At 45.1% G+C, this 20,359-nt stretch overlaps 1 protein-coding gene across 1 annotated transcript in view; it reads left to right on the forward strand.

Moving 5' to 3' along the window:
* IMP4 (IMP U3 small nucleolar ribonucleoprotein 4) overlaps positions 1-19,767 on the forward strand; it is a 35,674-nt gene extending 15,907 nt beyond the window's left edge. Inside the window, exons 7-9 of the mRNA XM_033923179.1 lie at positions 4,350-4,444; positions 15,278-15,351; positions 19,153-19,767. Coding sequence (XP_033779070.1) covers positions 4,350-4,444; positions 15,278-15,351; positions 19,153-19,265 — 282 coding nt within the window. The 3' untranslated portion in view covers positions 19,266-19,767. The remainder of the gene's footprint in view (positions 1-4,349; positions 4,445-15,277; positions 15,352-19,152) is intronic.
* The last annotated feature ends 592 nt before the right edge of the window (positions 19,768-20,359 follow it).

A 20,359-nucleotide genomic window follows, 5' to 3' on the forward strand; every position in this document is an offset into this window, starting at 1 on the left:
GAATGGAGGGAGAGTTGTCATTAAGAGAATAAATTTTGTAACGCTGTTTGGCCGAAGTGACCATCCTGTCTGGAAAAAGATTCCAAACAGTAATTAGAGGTGAACTGAGGGTCAAGTAACTGCTTTGAAGATTTCATCAATGGGAGTGGAATACAAAAATGCAACTGAAGCTGCCATAGCTCAGACCTTATGTGCTGTTACATGACCCCTGAGCTGCAGCTCAGCCTAAGCATAGCAAAATGAGATACAGGCTGCCCATCATGTGGAAATAGTTCTTTTGGATACAGTGTGGCCCAGTCTGTTAGGATCAAAGGAGATGAACAATTGAGGAGATGTTCTGTGAGACTGAGTCCTTTGCAAGTAATAAGCCAAGGCTCATTTGCAGACCAAGGTATGAAGAGCTGTTGCACCAGGATGAGAATGAGTTTTTGGAGATAGAACTGGAAACACAAGCTATTGATTGAAGTGAAAATATGACCACTTTTGGTAAGAATTTAGGATGGGTGCTTAGGACTACCTTAACATGGTGGAATACCGTAAAGGGTGGGTCCCACACCAATATCTGAAGCTCACTCACATGACATGCAGAAATAATGGAAATTAAAAATACCACTGTCAAAGTGAGATATTTAAAATGAGAAGACATTGGTTCAAATGGAGACTACATCCAGCTAGGGAAAACAACAGTAAGATCTCAAACCACCAGAGACATTGAGGCCTTCCCTCTGCGAGTCCTGCTTTTGTAGAAAAAGGAAGTTGAAACAAGTGGGACTTGCAAAGGGTAGGCCCCAACGTCAGAAACATGTGTCGATCACTGCTGCTGAGTTGCCTAAGAGAGCCGTGGAGCAGGGGCTGTGGCCAGATGCAAGTAGAAGGGAGAGGGCCAGATAGGAAGGCTGTAGAAGCTCCGGAACATGACACCTACCCCAGCCAGGATGATTTCTTTTTCAGGCTGCTGCTGCCGCCGCCGCCCCCCCCCCCCCCCCCCCACACACACACACCGAAATGAAAGAAACAGACTAAACTGGATGCCCGGCGGCGTCCTCTTTGACGTCTGGGAAAGGAAGGCTGATTAGCCGGTAGATCGGGACGGCAACACGGGATGGGCTCCGTGATCGACTCACGTTGCCTTCCCGATCTACCGGTCGATCGCGATCGACGTATTGGGCACCCCTGATTTAGAGTTTGAAGTCAGCTTTTCGAAATCCCTCTCAACCACTATACTTCATAGGGACCCTGCTTGACACGATTCAACTCAGGATGTTCCTACCTCAGCAAAGTCAGAAACATTTGTTCCCCTTTGAAATTATGTGTATCATCTACAATCCAGCTGTCAGTCCAGTGATGATCTTATTAGGTCACATGGCGTCTACGGTGCAAGTTACCCGCTTCACATTCATCTCAGAACAGCTCAGTGGTTCCTGGCATCTCAATAGTCTCAAGTTCTCAATCCATTCTCTCAGGAGATTGCAGTCACATCCTCAATCTCTTGAGTGGTAGACAAATTTGTCAAATCTTTCCAATGGGCTGCTCTTTCAAATGCCTCCACATCAGAAAGTTTTGATCACAGACTCATCCATATATGCTTAGGGAGCTCTCCTGGATCGTCTCAGAATTTACACAGCATACCAGAACCCATCAGTCTATATGCTGGAAACGAAGACGAGACCCTGACAGAGTTGACGGTCAGTCTAGAAGAGGTATGCAGGTAGATTGATAGGCTTAAGAGCGATAAATCCCCGGGACCGGATGGCATCTATCCTAGGGTCACCAAGGAAATGAAAGGGACTATAGCTGAACTGCTTCAACTAATAGCCAATGTGTCGATCAAATCGGGAAAGATTCCGGAAGGTGGCAAATGTTACGCCGATCTTCAAAAAAGGTTTGAGGGGAGATCCGGGAAACTACAGACCGGTGAGTCTGACCTCGGTACCGGGAAAGATGGTAGAGGCGCTGATAAAGGACTGCATCATTGATCACCTTGACGGACACGGTCTGATGAGGACCAGCCAGCACGGTTTCAGCAAAGGCAGATCTTGTTGACAAACTTGCTGCACTTGTTGACAAACTTGCTGCAGATAGACAAGGGCAACCCAGTCGACATTTTATATCTGGATTTTCAGAAGGTGTTCGACAAGGTTCCACATGAACGACTACTTCAGAAAATTGCAAGCCATGGAATCGAGGGTGAAATACTCACGTGGATTAAAAACTGGCTGGAGCATAGGAAACAGAGAGTGGGGTGGAAGGGTTTCACCAGTGGGGTGCTGCAAGGCTTGGTGCTTGGAGCCGTGCTCTTCAACATCTTTATAAATGATCTGGACATTGGTACGACGAGTGAGGTGATTAAATTTGCAGACGATATGAAGTTATTCAGAGTAGTGAAGACACAGGGGGATTACGAAGATCTGCAACGTGACACAATCAAGCTCGAGAAATGGGCATCAACATGGCAAATGAGGTTCAACATGGATAAGTGTAAAGTGATGCATGTCGCTAACAAAAATCTCATGCATGAATACAGGATGTCCGGGGCAGTACTTGGAGAGACCTCCCAGGAAAGAGACTTAGGAGTTCTGATCGACAAGTTGATGAAGCCATCCATGCAATGTGCGGTGGCGAAAAAGGCAAACAATGCTAGGAATGATAAAGAAGTGGATCGTGAACAGATCGGAGAAGGTTATCATGCCGCTATACCGGGCTGTGGTGCGTCCTCACCTGGAGTACTGCGTCCAGCACTGGTCACCGGACATGAAGAAGGGGACAGTACTACTCGAAAGGGTCCAGAGAAGAGTGACTAAAATGGTTAAGAGGCTGGAGGAGTTGCCATACAGAGAGAGATTAGATAAACTGGGCCTCTTCTTCCTTGAAAAGAGGGAGACTGAGAGGGGACATGATCGAAACATTCAAGATACTGAAGGGAATAGACTTAGCAGATAAAGACAGGTTGTTCACCCTCTCCAAGGTAGAGAGAACGAGAGGGCACTCTCTAAAATTGAAAGGGGATAGATTCCGTACAAACGTAAGGAAGTTCTTCATCCAGAGAGTGGTAGAAAACTGGAAAGCTCTTCCAGAGTCTGTTATAGGGAAAAATACCTCCCAGGAATTCAAGACAAAGTTGGACAAGTTCCTGCTAAACTGGAACGTACGCAGGTGAGGCTGGACTCATTTAGAGCACTTGTCTTTGACTTAAGGGCCGCTGTGTGAGTGGACTGCTGGGAACGATGGACCACTGGTCTGACCCAGCAGTGGCAACTCTTATGTTCTTATGATTGAGGAAGAGTCAGCAAAAAAGAGAGAAAAAGGCTGTTGATTTTAGTGCTTGTTGCAGCATCAGCCGGGATGTAAAAGTACAGGGTGCCCACATAAACACTCCTTGAATTTAAATGGTTACAGTTTCATCAACTCATAAAGTTTCATATGGCATCTGTTGATTATGTAAACTCGATGTGATAATCGAGCTCAGACCAGACTCTCCGATTCATATCCGGCGTGATTACGTTTATAGCTTCAGTGATGCATTCCTGCAGATCATCCATAGTTGCAGGTAGTAGAAGTACCTACCCCCAAAGGAACAAGTCACAAACAGTAATGTCCAGTGATCTTGGAGGGCCACTCGAGGAACACCGAGTACAAGCCCCGATGTGGAGTTCAGGGTCTAAACTCTGAAGACACCAGTTATGAGGGTCGGCTACAGAAATAGACCGCTAGCACAAACTGCCATTCTCAAAACCCATGAAAGGTTTTGACATATTAACGAAAGGAAAGTTAAAACAAATGAAAGGGAAGAAAATTACGCGAAGCAAGACAGCAACGCCAACTGAAGAGTTCAGTCAAAAACAGACTTCTTTGCTCTGCAGAAAACAAAGAACTGAGGTACCTCAAGCCTCGTCGTATAGGAAGACAGTCACGAATGTGCGGTGTGGATAGTCGCAAGCATTTTAAAATATTTAAAGTGACAGTTCACTTTCAGACTGTCCATACCGGGCTCTGTGGATGACATCACCCATATATGAGAATATGCTGCTGCTTGTCCTAGGAGAATATAATTTCCTCCTGACTCAGCATAGCAAAGAAAGGAGGTACATGTCTGCTTTGGGAATTGGTGGTTATTGATTCCCCCCCCCTCCAAAAAAAAAAAAAAGGGCTGGCGCTATTCAGGTGCCTAACCAATCCTATAGAAAGAGAAATGTGGCCTTTGCTGTGGTGTTGAAACCTGATTTTATTCCCATGTGTTATTGGTTCTGATTGCAGCTAAAACACTTTATTTTGTTGCAAACTTGTACTTACTGATATAACTTTGAAATGGACTTACTTGATTTTCCCTCCTCTTTACTTTTATGTTTAAGATTTCCAATATCCTGAAGTATATATTCCCAGTTCCCAAGGATGATAGCAAACGCGTAATCACATTTGCAAATGACAATGATTTTATTTCCTTCAGGTAAGTGATAGTTTCTTGTTGTTTTGGGGTTTTTTTCAGTTCAAATATTTTTATTGGAACTTAGCACAAGGAAGAATAAAAAACATGTAATAACCATTACAGTTCACAAAAGTCAAGAGTACATTATACATACATATCAGGCAATCGATCATATGATTCATTGTATATTGAATTACTCAGTTTCTTGGTTTTGTAATTGAGATGCAGTGATTGTAAAATGGGGGGGTTCCTTTCCCCCACAGCAGAGATCTTAGGAAATACAGAAAACAGAGCAAGTTTAGAACACTACCAGACCAGGGGCAGCTTGGTATGACTGATACAGAAATAAGATTATTTATTTAATTTTCTATACCGTTATCCCAAGGGAGCTCAGAATGGTTTACATGAATTTATTCAGGAATTTGAGCATTTTTCCCTTTCTGTCCTGGTGGAATCACCTGGGGCAAGTCTGACAAAGATGGCAAACAAAGTTAACAAAGCATGGTAAAAATATAATATGACAAAACATGGTATGGTGAGATATAGCATGGCGAGCGTAGTTTAGGAAAACATAGCACGGTAAACAGCAGTTACTTACCGTAACAGATGTTATCTGGGGACAGCAGGCAGATATTCTCAAATGTGGGTGACGTCATCCATGGAGCCTGGTACGGACAGTGGTAAAAGTGTATTGCCACTCTAAGAATTTTAGAAAGTTCGCATCTGCCCTCTTGCCCAATGCCGGCCCACAGTACCTCATTTCCGTAAGCAAGCTAAGAAGCCAACCAGGGGAGGTGAGAGGAAAGCACAGTTACTTACCGTAACAGTTGTTATCCAGGGACAGCAGGCAGCTATTCTCAAATGTGGGTGGCATCGTCCATGGAGCCCGGATGTGGACAGCCTCGCAAGCAGACTTGCTTGGAGAAACGTAGAAGTTTTGAGTCTGCTACAATGCACAGCACAGGGCGAGTCTCCTCAGTTCAGATAGCTAGCAGAGAAGCCAACCAGGGGAGGTGGGTGGGTTGTGAGAATAGCTGCCTGCTGTCCCTGGATAACAACTGTTATGGTAAGTAACTGTGCTTTATCCCAGGACAAGCAGGCAGCCTATTCTCACATGTGGGTGACCTCCAAGCTAACCAGAATGGGATGGTGGGAGTGTTGGCAATTTAAGAGAATACATTTTGTAATGCTCTCTGGCCAAAATGGCCATTCCGTCTGGAGAAAACATCCAGACAATAATGAGAAGTGAATGTATGAACCGAGGACCAAGTGGCAGCTTTGCAAATGTCCTCAATAGGAGTGGATCTGAGGAAAGCTACTGAAGCCGCCATTACTCTGACTTTGTGGGCTGTGACTCGACTCTGTAGATGCAGTCCAGCCTGGGCATAGCAGAAAGATATACAAGCAGCCATCCAGTTGGAGATGGTACGCTTAGAAATTGGATGTCCCAACTTGCTTGGATCGAAGGAGACAAAAAGTTGAGGAGCAGTTCTGTGTGGTTTGGTGTGTTCCAAGTAGAAGGCCAAAGCACGTTTACAGACCAGAGTATGAAGAGCTGATTCTCCAGAGTGAGAATGAGGCTTTGGAAAAAACACTGGAAGAACAATGGATTGGTTGAGATGAAATTCTGAAACCACTTTAGGTAAGAATTTAGGATGAGTACGGAGGACCACCTTGTCATGATGGAACACAGTGAAAGGTGGATCAGCAACTAACGCTTGCAGCTCACTGACTCTTCGAGAGCAATGAGAAACACTACTTTCCAAGTGAGATACTTCAGATGAGCCGTAGACATTGGTTCAAATGGAAGCTTCATTAATTGAGCAAGAACAACATTGAGGTCTCAAACCACTGGAGGCGGTTTGAGAGGAGGTTTGACATTGAAAAGTCCTTTCAAAAATTTGGAAACCACCAGATGAGCAGAGAGGGGTTTCCCTTCAGTAGGCTGATAAAAAGCAGCAATTGCACTGAGATGGACTTGAATGGATGTAGGCTTGAGGCCAGAAGTAGACAAGTGCAAAAGATAATCCAAGACAAAAGCCAAGGAGGTATCTCGAGGCTCCATGTCATGAGAGATGCACCATGTAGAAAATCTAATCCATTTTTGGTGGTAGCATTGTCTAGTGGCAGGCTTCTAGAAGCCTCTAAAATGTCTCTTACAGGTTGAGAAAACTGAAGAGGAGTTATGTTGAGAGGTACCAAGCTGTCAGGTGTAGAGACTGCAGGTTGGGATGAAGCAGAGATCCTTGACTCTTTGTAAGCAGAGAAGGAAAAACTGGTAGAAGGTATGGCTCCAAGTTTCCAAGTTTATTATATAGTTTGATTAATCGCCTAATCTACATTCTAGGCTGCTGAGTTGAAGTAGAAGGGAGTACTAAGGTTGTCTCGACCACCGAGGAGCTATCAGAATCATGATGGCATGATCGTTCTTCAACTTGACAAGAGTTTTGAGAATGAGAGGGAATGGAGGGAATGCATACAGGAAGAGATTCGTCCATTCCAGTAGAAAAGCATCTGCCTTGAGGCGATGAGGAGAATATATCCTGGAGCAGAACTGAGGCAGTTTGTGGTTGTGAGGAGATGCAAAGAGATCTATCTGAGGAATCCCCCACTGGGAAAAAATAGAAACATAGAAAGTGACGGCAGTAAAAGGCCGAGGCCCATCGAGTCTGCCCACACCGCTGACCCACCCCCCCTATTTAATCGCTCTCTGATGACCTTTCCCTCCTAGAGATCCGACATGAGCATCCCATCTGTTCTTAAAATCCGGCACGCTGCTGGCCTCGATCACCTGCACTGGGAGCTTGTTCCAGCTGTCAACCACTCTTTCGGTGAAGAAGTATTTCCTGGTGTCGCCATGAAACTTCCCGCCCTTTATTTTCAGCGGGTGTCCTCTTGTGGCGGAGGGTCCTTTAAGAAGGAAAATATCATATTCTCCCTCGATACGACCAGTGACATACTTAAACGTCTCAATCATGTCTCCTCTCTCCCTGCATTCTTCGAGAGAGTATAGCTGCAATTCGTTCAGTCTTTCTTTGTATGATAGATCTTTAAGCCCCGAGACCATCCTGGTGGCCATCCGCTGTACCGACTCGACTCTCAGTACATCTTTACGGTAATGTGGCCTCCAGAATTGTACGCAGTACTCCAGATGAGGCCTCACCATGGTTCTGTACAAGGGCATTAGGACGTCGGGCTTCCGACTAACAAAGCTTCTCCGGATACAACCCAACATTTGCCTAGCCCTGGATGAGGCCTTCTCCACTTGATTGGCCATTTTCATGTCTTCACTGATGATCACCCCCAAATCCCGTTCTGCTGTAGTCCTTGCTAAGGTTTCACCATTTAATGTGTACGTTCTGCACGGATTATTGTTGCCCAGGTGCATGACCTTGCATTTGTTAGCGTTGAAGCTAAGCTGCCAGGTCGAGGACCAAAGTTCCAATAAAACCAGGTCTTGCGTCATGCTGTCGGACAGACTGCCGTTACCCACAATGTTACATAGTTTGGCATCATCGGCGAATAATGCTATTTTACCTTGAAGCCCCTGAGTCATGTCTCTTACGAATATGTTGAAAAGGATCGGGCCCAAGACCGAGCCCTGCGGCACCCCACTGGTCACCTCCGTCGTTTTAGAGATGGTACCATTAACCACCACCCTCTGAGTTCTTCCACTCAGCCAATCGTGGACCCATGCTGTAAGTGTTTCACCTAATCCCATTGATTTCATCTTGCCCAATAGCCTGTGGTGGGGGACGCTATCAAAGGCTTTGCTGAAGTCCAAGTACACGACGTCCAGGGATTCTCCCATATCTAGTTTCCTTGTTACCCAGTCAAAGAAATTGATGAGATTGGATTGACAGGACCTACCCTTGGTGAATCCATGTTGGTGGGGATCGCGTAGTTCCTCCTCGTCTAGTATCATGTCTAATTTGCGTTTGATGAGTGTTTCCATGAGTTTACTCACTACCGATGTGAGACTTACCGGTCTGTAATTCGTAGCCTCTGTCCTACAACCCTTTTTGTGCAGAGGAACGACGTTAGCTGTTTTCCAGTCCAAGGGCACTATTCCCGTGCTCAGGGACAGATTGAAGAGTATTGATAACAGCTCCGTTAGGACGTCCCTGAGCTCACTGAGCACCCTGGGATGTAGATTGTCCGGCCCCATTGCTTTGTTCACCTTGAGTCTTGATAATTCGTAGACGTCTCCAGAAGTAAACTCAAAATCCCGAAACGGATCTTCTGAACTTTGCTTTGCCTGCAACTGTGGACCTGACCCCGGTGCCTCGCATGTGAAAACAGAGCAAAAATATTCATTTAGTAGTTCGGCTTTGTCTGAATCTGATTCTACATATTTCCCATCTGATTTCCTAAGGCGCACTATCCCATCAGTGTTTCTTTTTCTGTCACTAATATACCTGAAGAAGGATTTGTCGCCCTTCTTAATGTTCCTTGCTAGGTTTACCTCAGCTTGATGCTTGGCCTCTCTGACTGCCGCTTTCACCGCTGCAGATTTGGCCATGTATTCCAATTTAGCCTCCCTTGTCTCTGAATGTTTGTAAGAAATGAATGCTGATTTCTTTTCTTTACAGAGATCTGAAATCTCTGCGGTGAACCATTGGGGTCTATTGTTTCTTCGCCATTTGCTTGCTGATGTGATGTATCGGTTCGTTGCTACATGTAGGGTAGATTTCAAGGTTGACCACATATCCTCCACATTATTGGCCACAGCTTGGATTTGTAGTGTGTGATGGACGAAATCTCCCATGTGTTTGAAGTCAGCGCCTCGAAAGTTGAGTACTCTGGTTGCCGTGCTTGATCTAGTGAAATCTTTCTTGAGGTTGAACCATATCATGTTGTGGTCACTGGAGGCTAACTTATCGCCTACCGAGACCTCTGATATGCTTTCTCCGTTGGTGAGTACCAGGTCCAATATCGCCTGTGCCCTAGTGGGCTCTGATACCAGTTGTTTGAGTTGTGCTCCTTTAATGGTGGATAATAGCCTTCTGCTGGCGCTGGTTGTCGCTGTGAGCGTGTTCCAATCTGCATCCGGCATGTTGAAGTCCCCTAGCAGTACTGTGTCTCCCCTTAAAGTGATATTCTCTATGTCATGGATTAATTCTATGTCTTTGTTTCCAGCTGTCTTGGTGGTCTATAAATTACACCAAGATACAGACACTTTTCTTTGCCTCTGGCTAGGTTTACCCAGAGGGATTCTCCGGAGTACTTGACCTCCGTGATTCTCGTAGTTTTAATGTCCTCCCTAGTGTATAGTGCTACCCCTCCTCCTAACTTGCCCTCTCTGTCTCGACGAAGTAAGTTGTAACCCGGTATAGCCATATCCCACCCATGAGAGTCCGTGAACCAACTTTCGGAAATCGCCACCACATCTAGGTCAGCATTTATTATCTCGGTCTCCAGTTCCAGGATTTTATTGCCTAAACTGTGTGCATTGACATACATAGCTCTCCATGCTTTGTGATTGCTAGGACCCTGTGGGGAGTTTCCCGTCCGAGTTATTTTGCCCCCTAATGAATTGTTTGCAATGTGAGCATTTATTGCGGACTCAGAATTATTTGTAATATGAGTACTTACCTCGGACTTGGTATTGTTAGTATTATTAGCAAAGTGAGCACTTACCTCAGACTCAGAAGTGGAGCTGTGACTCTCCTCCTCAGGATAGTTACCTACTGCACAGGAACCCTCCCCCAACTTACCTAGTTTAAAGCCCTTCTAAGCAGACGGGCTAGTCGGTGTCCGAAGACGTTCTTACCCCTGCTGGTTATATGAAGTCCGTCTGGTCCCTGAAGTCCCTGTAGTGCCTCTCCATGGTTCAGGAATCCGAAGTTCATCTCCCTGCACCATCTGTGTAGCCACTCGTTGGTCCTCTGGATGCGCTCATCTCTGGCTCTTCCCTTGCCTCTAACTGGGAGGATCGATGAGAAGACCACCTGTGCTCCCGTCTGCCTCAGCTTCTCACCCAAGGCTCCAAAATCAATGGCTATATTCTCCGGGGTGTTCCTGGCTGTGTCGTTCGTTCCGACGTGGATAAGAAGCATGGGGAAGTGGTCCTGGGGCGTGAGTAGTCTATCTAGACAGGCGGTGACATCTCGGATCTTGGCTCCAGGCAGACAGCATACCTCCCTTGACTGTATATCTGGTCTACAGATTGGTCCCTCGGTGCCCCTCAGCATGGAGTCCCCAATGACCACAACTCTGCGCTTCTTCGGGGGGGGGATGATCATAAGTCTTTGGAACTGGAGCTTCGGGTTGGACCTCATCCTGTTCCTCGTTGGCAGTCCCATCCTGTAGTATCTGGAATCTGTTCTTCAGGGTGAGGTGGGGGGTAGATGTAAAACTGCCCTGTTGGTATAAAAAAGAAGAGGATGAAGAAATTGAAGAAGGGGGGATGGGTCTCCTATGCTTACCTGTGGAGGAGGTCACCAGCTGCCAGGAATCAGCATCTCCAGCCATTTCCTGTACCCCAACCGTCGGTTTCAAAGCTAAATGTTTAGGGGTCCTGAGAATGGATGTGTCATTCTCCTGCTCGGTGATGAAGAGGAGAGGAATTGAGTATCCATTCATGAGGTTGCAGAAGACAATTCAACAGTTTTTCGCCCCTTGGATGTAGACAGCTTTCAGGAAGGTGTTGTGGAGGATTGCCTAGTCCCAAACCTTCAGAGCTTCTTGAAAAAAGGAGAGCGATCCCGTTCCTCCCTGCTTGTTGACATACTACATGGCGACTTGGTTGTCTGTTTGGATGGGGATTACCCGATCGTGAAGAAGATGTTGAAAAGCTTTGAGAGCATTGAAGATCGCTCTGAGTTCCAACAGATTGATATGACACTGATGATCTGTGCTGGACCAATGGCCTTGAGTATGGAGACCATCGAGATGAGCCCCCCCCCCCAGTGTAGGTCGAGGAATCTGTCGTAAGGATCTTCTAATGAGGGTGCATTTGAAACAGTAAACCTCTGGAGAGATTGGAAGAGAGCATCCACCAGTGGAGAGACTCTCAACGAAGGAGTCACTGTAATGTGCTGAGAAAATGGGTCGAAAGCCTGTGCCCACTGAGATGCCAGGGTCCACTGAGGAATTCTGAGGTTAAGTCTGGCAAAAGGAGTCACATGAACTGTAGAGGCCATGTGACCGATAAGAGCCATCATGTGTCTCGCTAAGAGTGAAGTGAGGGATGATACTTTTTGATAAAGTTGAATGAGAGCATCCTGACGTTGTTGAGGAAGGAATGCTCCGAGTTGCAGTGTCCAGTACAGCTCCAATGAACTGTAGAGTCTGAGAGGGCTGTAGCTGGGTTTTTGGAAAGGTGATTTCGAATCTCAAACTTTGGAGGAACCAAGTAGTCTGTTGGGTCGCTACAATAACCCCGAGATGTTGAATCTTTGAGCCAATCGTCCAGGTACGGGAAAACCTGAAGACCATGGTTACGCAGAGCTGCTGCTACTACTACTAGGCACTTGGTGAAAACTCTAGGAGATGATGCCAGGCTGAAGGGTAGCACTCTGTACTGAAAATGATGATTTCCCACCTGAAATCTGAGGAACTTACGAGAGGCTGGATGAATGGGAATGTGAGTGTAAGCCTCTTTGAGATCCAGAAAGCATAACCGATCATTGTGATCTAGAAGGGAATGCAAGGATGCTAGAGACAGCATCCAAAATTTCTCTCTGACAAGAAATATGTTGAGTGCTCTGAGATCTAATATAGGTCGCAGATCCCCCGTCTTCTTTGGGTCAAGGAAGTAACGAGAGTAAAACCCCCTGCTCTGCTGTTCCAGAGGAACTTCCTTGATGGCACGGAGATGAAGCAGAACTTGAGCTTCCTGAAGAAGGGTGGTCTGCGATGGGTTGGAATGATATTCTCTTGGGGGAAGATCTGATGGAATCTGGACGACGTTTAAGCGCTCGCTTCTTAAGTGTAGCACAGTGATTGCACAACTCCGGGCAATGGTCAGTTCCTAAACAGTGTACACACCAGTTGTGTGGGTCAGTGATGGAGATCACGCTATACTTCTTGAACCCTGTGACCGGCCTGGACATGGAATGGAACACAGCCGTGGCGAAATCGAAGCCCGTAGGCTGAAGCCGCGGAGTAAGCCCCGCCGTGACGAAAGAAAATCAACAAAACTTTAACTTTTTTTTTTTTTTTTTTAAACAAACGCGAAATTAACACAGCGACCCTGTAAAATAAAATACACGAGCCGCGATGAGAGAAGGCACGAGTTTAGAACTAGCTCTCAAACAGAGCTTTGAAACGAGGGCTTCTCGGCTCCGTGGAAAACTTAGAACTGAGGAGACGCACACTCTACGTCGGGCGAGAAGGCACTCGCACATGCGTGGTGCGGCAATCGCAAACTTTCTGAAAGCTCTTCTAACAAGTCTGCTCGTGAGCTGTCCGCATCGGGGTCTGTGGATGACATCACCAATATGTTGAGAATATGCTGCCTGCTTGTCCTGGGATAATGGTTTGTACTAAGTCAGAAAGTGCTCCAGGAGGAGACCTTTTAGGAGGAGGTGAAGAGGGATCTGAAGGAATACCATATAATTCAGGAGCAGATAAAGTAGACTAACATTCAGAGTTAGAATGGTAACGAGAGAGATCAGAGTCAACTTCACGAGTCCCAGTTAACTGGTGGGATCAGCAAGAAGAACTTTCTTGATGTCTTCAGTACCGATCCGATGAAGATGAATGATGTGAAGATCTCTTGTAGCTGGAAGCATAGGATCGATGTGATTAAGAACAATGATGCTTTAACGTAGAGTGTCTATGGTTCGATGGAGAGCATCGAGACCTCAATGAAGAATGTGGACACTTCAAGGAGGGGGATTGATGCGTCTATGTCTACTAGAAGAGCACCAATGTGAAGTAGATTAGCGCCGTGGTGTAGACCTGGAATTGGTACCTTGTGGCCTCGGATTGCTATGCTTAGGCTGGGCCAGTACTGATGGAGCTGATGTGAGCATTGGTGTCGAGTGCAACTTGAACATGTCACTGATCTCCCTTCGGAAAAACTCAATGAGGAGTTCCTGAAAAATTTGCAGCCTGCACTGAAGGAGAGCGTTAGCATCGACCTTTGGCCTGCATCTAAGGACTTGATGCTGTAGAGGCCTGCAATGCTTGCTGGGAAGAGGATGGCTTCTTAACAGGCTTCCCCGATGCTGGAATGCCATCCAATGTCGATGGTGGTGCCACCGGTACCGGAGGATCTGATCTCTCTCCAGAGTCCATTGTCGATCCAAACAGCTTCTCCTGCAGTATGTGATGAGCTTTCAATATGCGTTTTTGTAAGATGGAACAACATGCAGAGGTATCTACCCGATGTTCAGGGCCCAAACACTGCAAACACCAACTATGCGGGTTACTGATTGAGATAGGGCGCTGACACCAAAAGCCACTCGATGGTTTCAACATGGATAGAAAAAGCTTGACGGCAAGGATAAACTCAATGATGACTGAAAAGAGAAAAACCTGCCGAGGTAGAAAACCAGAGGGCTGAAGGCCCAACTGAAGTAAAACGGAAAAGAATATAACAACTTTTCTTCTTTTTTTTACAGACCGAAGAAGATAGTAAAATAATATAATAAAGGTGGCAAAAAGCCAAGAAAGAAAATATGTTGATGGGAAGGCAACATTCAGTTCTTCACTCTGCAGAAAGCGAAGAACTGAGGTACTGCAGGCCAGCATCGGGTGGGAGGGCACTTGCACATGCACGGTGTGGACAGTTGCAAACTTTCTAAAATTCTAAAAGTAGCAATACACTTTTACCACTGTCCATACCGGGTTCCGTGGAGATGTCACCCACATGTGAGAATATGCTGCCTGCTTGTCCTAGGATAAATAGTATTATAAAGCATGGTTAACATAGTATGACTTGACTAGCAAAATTGGTTAGGCAACCATGTATGACAAAACATAGCATAGAAGACATGGAACAGCAAACATTTGGCAAATCTTGGCATGAGAGATTGTAGTATGGCAAATATGGTGTATAGTAAAGTACAGTAGGACAAGGACGGTGAATAGTGTGACAGAGTGTGGTATAACACTGGATGATAACACATGGCATGGTCGGACATAGGACAAAACATAGTTTGAGACTCGAAACAGTGGAGAGTCGGGCCCTTTGTCAGAAGGTCTGGGGAATTTAGATTGGCGCACTCTTATAGTGTAAGGGGAAGAGGTGAGTTTTTATTGTCTTCCTGATTATTCAAAATACAGTGGTACCTCGGTGTACGAGTGCACCGGTTTACGAGTGTTTTGCAAGACGAGCAAAACATTTGCAAAATCGGTGCCTCGGAAACCGAGCATGGCTCGATTTACGAGCGCCCCCCCGACGCAATCCGGCACCCCTCCCGACGCTTCTTACCCTCATCTGGGCATCGGCACTGGCATGTCCTGTGCTTGGTACCGATGCCTGAAGATCGGCCTCCTCGTCTGCTGGGCCTTGAGCATCTGAGCATGAGCCTTTACATGGTCTCCTCAAAGAGGCACTTTAAAAAAAAAATAAAAAAAAATTGGGAGACTCCTCTTTCCGTCACCATAGCTCCACAAAAGATTGATTCACTCTGCAGAATAATAATCCTGTCCTGGTTTTGACAAGCTGCAACTTCAACATCAATCGTTGCTTGTGAAATTGACCCTCAAACAAACCTCCAGCATTTAAGCATCTACACATGAGCTCCTGGAACGGATTATGCTCGTAATCCAATGTACCACTGTATATATTTATACCAGTGCAGCTGCCACATATTGTATTTATAGCACATTGTATTTTTATTATTGCTGTTTAGTCCCTTTCAGAATCCATTAATTTCTGATTTGCAGTATTTATTGTAGGCATCATGTATATAAAAAAACAGATCACCGGAACATAGAACTGTCTGAAGTGGGGCCCAGGTTTGAGATGAAGTGTAAGTTTTATTTATGTATTTATTCACACTTGATAATATGCATTTTGGGGGGGAACTCAAGGTGTGATGCAATAAAAATCTTCTACATAAATAAAACAGCATAAATAGTAATCCCAAACCCCCAGTCCTTACAAAAATAAAACAATAAAACCATCCCCCAATCCAATTCTCTGAACATGCTTCTCCCTCTTCCCCATTATCCAACACAGTAAATAGATTTTGGGATGCATACTCACCCATACTCTTTTATTTCTTAATTATGTCTGTAACTGTTCAAAACTTCTGGATCTTTGGACAAGCCCACCACACATGCCAATATATGCCAGGCTTTCCACATTGCCTCTGACACCTGTCCAACGATCCCAGGAAAATCTTCTTAATTTTGTCTTGGATAAAATACCATCTTGTTAGCACCTTATAAGTTTTTTTTCACTAACCAGGACACGGAGAAATCTTATCAGCTGTAAACACTCTTACCTGTAGAGATTTACTAAGTTCTTCCATAAATCTTGCTTCCACTTATGCATATAATTAAATTTTATGAAGTCCCACCTCTCAAAAAATTATACAGCACCATAATGATCCCCTTCTGGGTTCTGCAGAAAATCCCAAATACTTTCCCAAGTGTTTCTGCCTGTCACTTCTTCCCCTATCACTCCCTTTGGAGATAGATATATATATATATATATATATACTGAACCTGCATAACCTGAAATAGATCCCCCTCAGCTAACCCATATTGGATCTGTAGCTGAGTAAATTCAATACAATCCCCATCCTCAGTGACCACCTGGCTAATTGTGGTGTTGGAGTATCCACAATGAATATGCACAAGAGATTTGCATGCCAAGAAGACAGTACATGTAAATTCATTGTGGATATCCTGAAAACCCAACTGGCCAGGTGGTCTCTAAGGACGAAGTTAAAATCCACTGCTCTAAGATGATCAGACTTGAATCAGACACCTTACTTCCCAATGTTTTATAGATTCTCATCCCTTCTTCATTACCAGTTGCCCCTCTCACAGAAAACAGTATAATGGGCTTGATGGATCTTTGACCTGTCCCATACGTTCTTGTTAGTCACCCTCCCCCCAACCTCTACACCTCCAGTAAAAGGGTTCTGGGGTTTATTCCACAGCTCATCCATTCCACCATTGAATTTTATGCAGCCTGTGAAACCATGGGAAGAATACACAGAAAACCTCATTAGAGTTTTGGCAATTTTAAATACTATATTTTACTAATATTTTCAGAATATAAATTAGAGGCTGACTCTGAGGCCCAAGCAGAGCTCCTTGATACCTTGGATTTCGATGAGCCTCCTAAGAAACTTCTTAAGTTGCCTTTACATGGTCTCCTCAAAGAGGCATTTAAAAAAAAAAATAAAAAAATTGGGAGACTCCTCTTTCTGTCACCATAGCTCCACGAAAGATTGATTCACTCTGCAGAATAATAATCCTGTCCTGGTTTTGACAAGCCGCAACTTCAATATGAATCGTTGCTTGTGGAATTGACCCTCAAACAAACCTCCAGCATTTAAACATCTGCACAACCAGGTCGTGAGGGTTGTACTATGGATAAATTTGGTCGCTATCTTTACCAAAACTCTGCCAGTGTTTCTCAACATGCGGTTCGCATACCCTTGGGAGTATGTGGGCTGCTTGTTGGGGGCCAGGGGAGGGGTGTACAACAGCCTGGCCACCACGGATCCTTCCCTGCCCAACCACTGCTGAATCTGCTTCCGGGGATCCCTTCCTGCCTCCCCACTGCCAGTGATCCCTCTCTGCTTGTCTGAACGTCCACTACAACCCCACCCCAGCCATCCCTGTTACTTTGTCAGAGTCAGACTCGCTCCATCCTCTTCCAGCAGCAACTCCATACAGGGACATAGGCAGCAACTCGCATGCTGCGTAGCTGACCCGCAACCTTCTCTCCGTCAGAATTGATGTCAGAGGGAAGGACTGTGGGCCAGCCATGTGCAGCGTGTAAATGGCTGCACGTGCCGTCCCTGCATGGAGTTGCTGCTGGGAAAGGATAAAGTGAGTCTGGCTCCGACAAAGTAACAGGGACGGCTTTGGGGGGTGTGTGCAGTAGGACAGACAGGCAGCCAAGAATCCCTGGTGGCTTCTTTGGATGGGTCGGGGAAGGGGGGGCAGGCAGGAATCCCAAGCTGCTTCATTGGAAGGGTCGGCTTCGGGGGCAGGCAGGGATCCCTAGTGGCTTCTGTGGACGGGTCAACTTCAGGGGGGCAGGCAGGGATCCCTGGTGGTGCAACTTAATTTTGGGACAAAGGCAGTAAGGGGGCACAAACTTGACACAGAAAGAAAGGGGGGCATGAACATGGGACACAGAATGGAGAGAGGAAGGGGGCACTAACTTGGGACATGGGGGACGGAATAGAAAGGGAGAATTGTTGGGCATGAGTGTGAGTGAGAGATGGTGCACATGGGGAAAGGAAGAAAGGAAAATTGGGTATGGAGAGAGAGAGAGAGGAGTAAGGTAGAGATGCATGAGGAATAGAAAGATGAGAGGGAGAAATGTTGGATATGGTGATGGAAAGGGACAGATTGAAGAGGATGCAAGGGGGAGGAATGTTGGACATGGTGATGGAGGGAGAGATGTGGCATGCTGTTGGAGAGGGGTGATAGGAGAAATGGTGCTGATGGGCAGTGGGGATGAGAGGAGAAATGTTGAATATGACAGTAGAGGAGGTGGGAGAGATGCCTGGATCTCTCAAGACAGATGGAGTGTGAGAGAGAGGGAAACTTGTTGCCAATGGGGCAGAGGAGTGAGCAAGAAAAGTTGGATTCATGGAGTGACAGATGTTGGGTGGGGAATGGAATGAGGTCTGGAGGAGAGGAAGCATGCAGGAGGCAGAAAGAAAGAATGAAACATTGGATGCAGTCAGAAGGAAGTGCAATCAGAGACTCATGAAATCAGCAGACAATAAAGGTAGGAAAAATGATTTTATTTTCAATTTAGTGATCAAAATATGTCCGTTTTGAGAATTTATATCTGCTGTCTATATTTTGCACTATATTTGTCTATTTTTTTATAGTTGTTACTGAGGTGACATTGCATATTTTAAAGTTATCTGCGTTGACCTCTTTGAAAAAAAGAATATAAATGATAATTAACATTTTCTCTCTGTGGTGTACTTTGTGTTGTTTTAATTTTGTGGTTAAGATTATATTTTATGTACTTGAAAAATGGATGGAAGAAATTGCATTACAATTAGTACTATTATTATGGGGCAGGAGTACTCGGTTGGTATTTGCTAGGCTTAGGGGAATACTTGGCTTGAAGTTGAGAAACTCTGCTCTCTCAAGAGTTCTTAATTACAAATTCTGTATGTCCCACTTCATCCAAAATTCTGGGTGGGCTACACAATGATGTACATAACAATTACACCATGCATACAAGTTAACGTAGCTGGATTAAAAAAAAAGGTTTAGAAAATTCCATAGTCTGCTATTGAGATAGACATGGAGCAGCCACTGCTTGCCCTGGGATCGGTAGCATGAAATGTATCTACTATTTGGGTTTCTGCCAGTTACTTGTGACCTGGATTGGCCACTGTGTAAACATGATAGTGAGCTACATGGACCATAAGTCTGATCCAGAATGGCTATTGTTCTGTTCTTATGTTGTAGCAACACAAGCATAAGCAGTTTGGAAATTTTTCCTCAAAAGTTAAAGTGGGAGTGGTAGATATCTTCAGTGACACATTACATTATAATTGCGTGTACTCTTTTTAGTAGGAGTAAAGAAAAAATATTTTGTTTTTTGCTTCTTACAGTATATATGATTAAACTGGGAACTTTGGAAAATGAAAATACAGCGGAGGTGGAATGGCGCTGGCACCCTTACACACGCACTGCTAAGAAGAGGAAATTCCTCAGTGTGGAATAGTCTCTTAAGTTTCATATACCTGTAACAAAGTTTTCCTCCTAGTTCTACCACCTGATTTTATTTAAAGACTTCATGTACATACAAAAAAAAAACAACTTCAGGATATTGGTCTGTAAATACTTTTTATCTATATGTGTACAAAAAGGAGTTGATGCCTTCTGCAGTTGAACAGTGCCCCAACCACCACCACTGTTCTCATGGGGCAATGAGAAATTCTGCTGTAAGTTAATGTAAATATAATATGAATTTACTTATACACCTATTTTTTACATGATAAAACTATTTTCTGACTTCTTTCTAGAGCTGTAACGAATAGCATATCTTACTATTGGACTGAATATGAATAATGGGCATTGAGCTTTAACCAATAAGAAAAGGAGCAACATGAAATCAGAGATCAAGTGTTTATTTCTGTAGGATTTAGCATAGTAGAGTCTCAGATTATTTGTATTTTGAATTTAAATTGCTATTTGGCCAAATACAAATATTTGGTACAGCCCTCCTTTCTGCGTTTATTTTGGCGTGTTTATGTTTTCCTACATTTATAGTGCAGAAAAGAATTATACAGAACAGATTACCTGCCTGGCTTTTGGCACTGTGACTTAAAAAAAATATACAGTATATGCTTGAATATAAGATGACTCAAATATAAACTTAGGTAACCTTATCCCCCCCCAAAAAGGAGGAAAAAAGAATGACTCGAATACAAACCGGGGGCGGTTTGGGTTAATATTCAAGTGCCCTGCCAGGCTGTGTACTGTTCCCCCACCTCCATTTCTGCTCTGCACCCAGCCCTCCTCCCTCCCTGGCTCTGCACCCTTTCCCCCTCCCTGTAAGGCTCTGTACCCTGTCCCCTCTCCCTCCTGATGCCTTTGCAGACCTCCACCGGGCTTGCTGTAAGAGTTGGTGGTCCAGCAGTGAGCCGGGACAGGAAGGATCTCTCCTGTCCCGGCCGTCTGTTAAAACTTTTACCTCCCTCCCGCGCTTCCCCTACGTACCTTTAAGATTCCCAGTGGTTCAGTAGTGAATTGGAGCAGGAGCGGTCTTCCTGCGCTCCTGCCCTGTGCAGCACCGCTAGTGATTGGCTGCCATGA

The sequence above is a fragment of the Geotrypetes seraphini genome, chromosome 1 (genome assembly GCF_902459505.1).
Source record: "Geotrypetes seraphini chromosome 1, aGeoSer1.1, whole genome shotgun sequence".
NCBI classification, from domain to species: domain Eukaryota; kingdom Metazoa; phylum Chordata; class Amphibia; order Gymnophiona; family Dermophiidae; genus Geotrypetes; species Geotrypetes seraphini.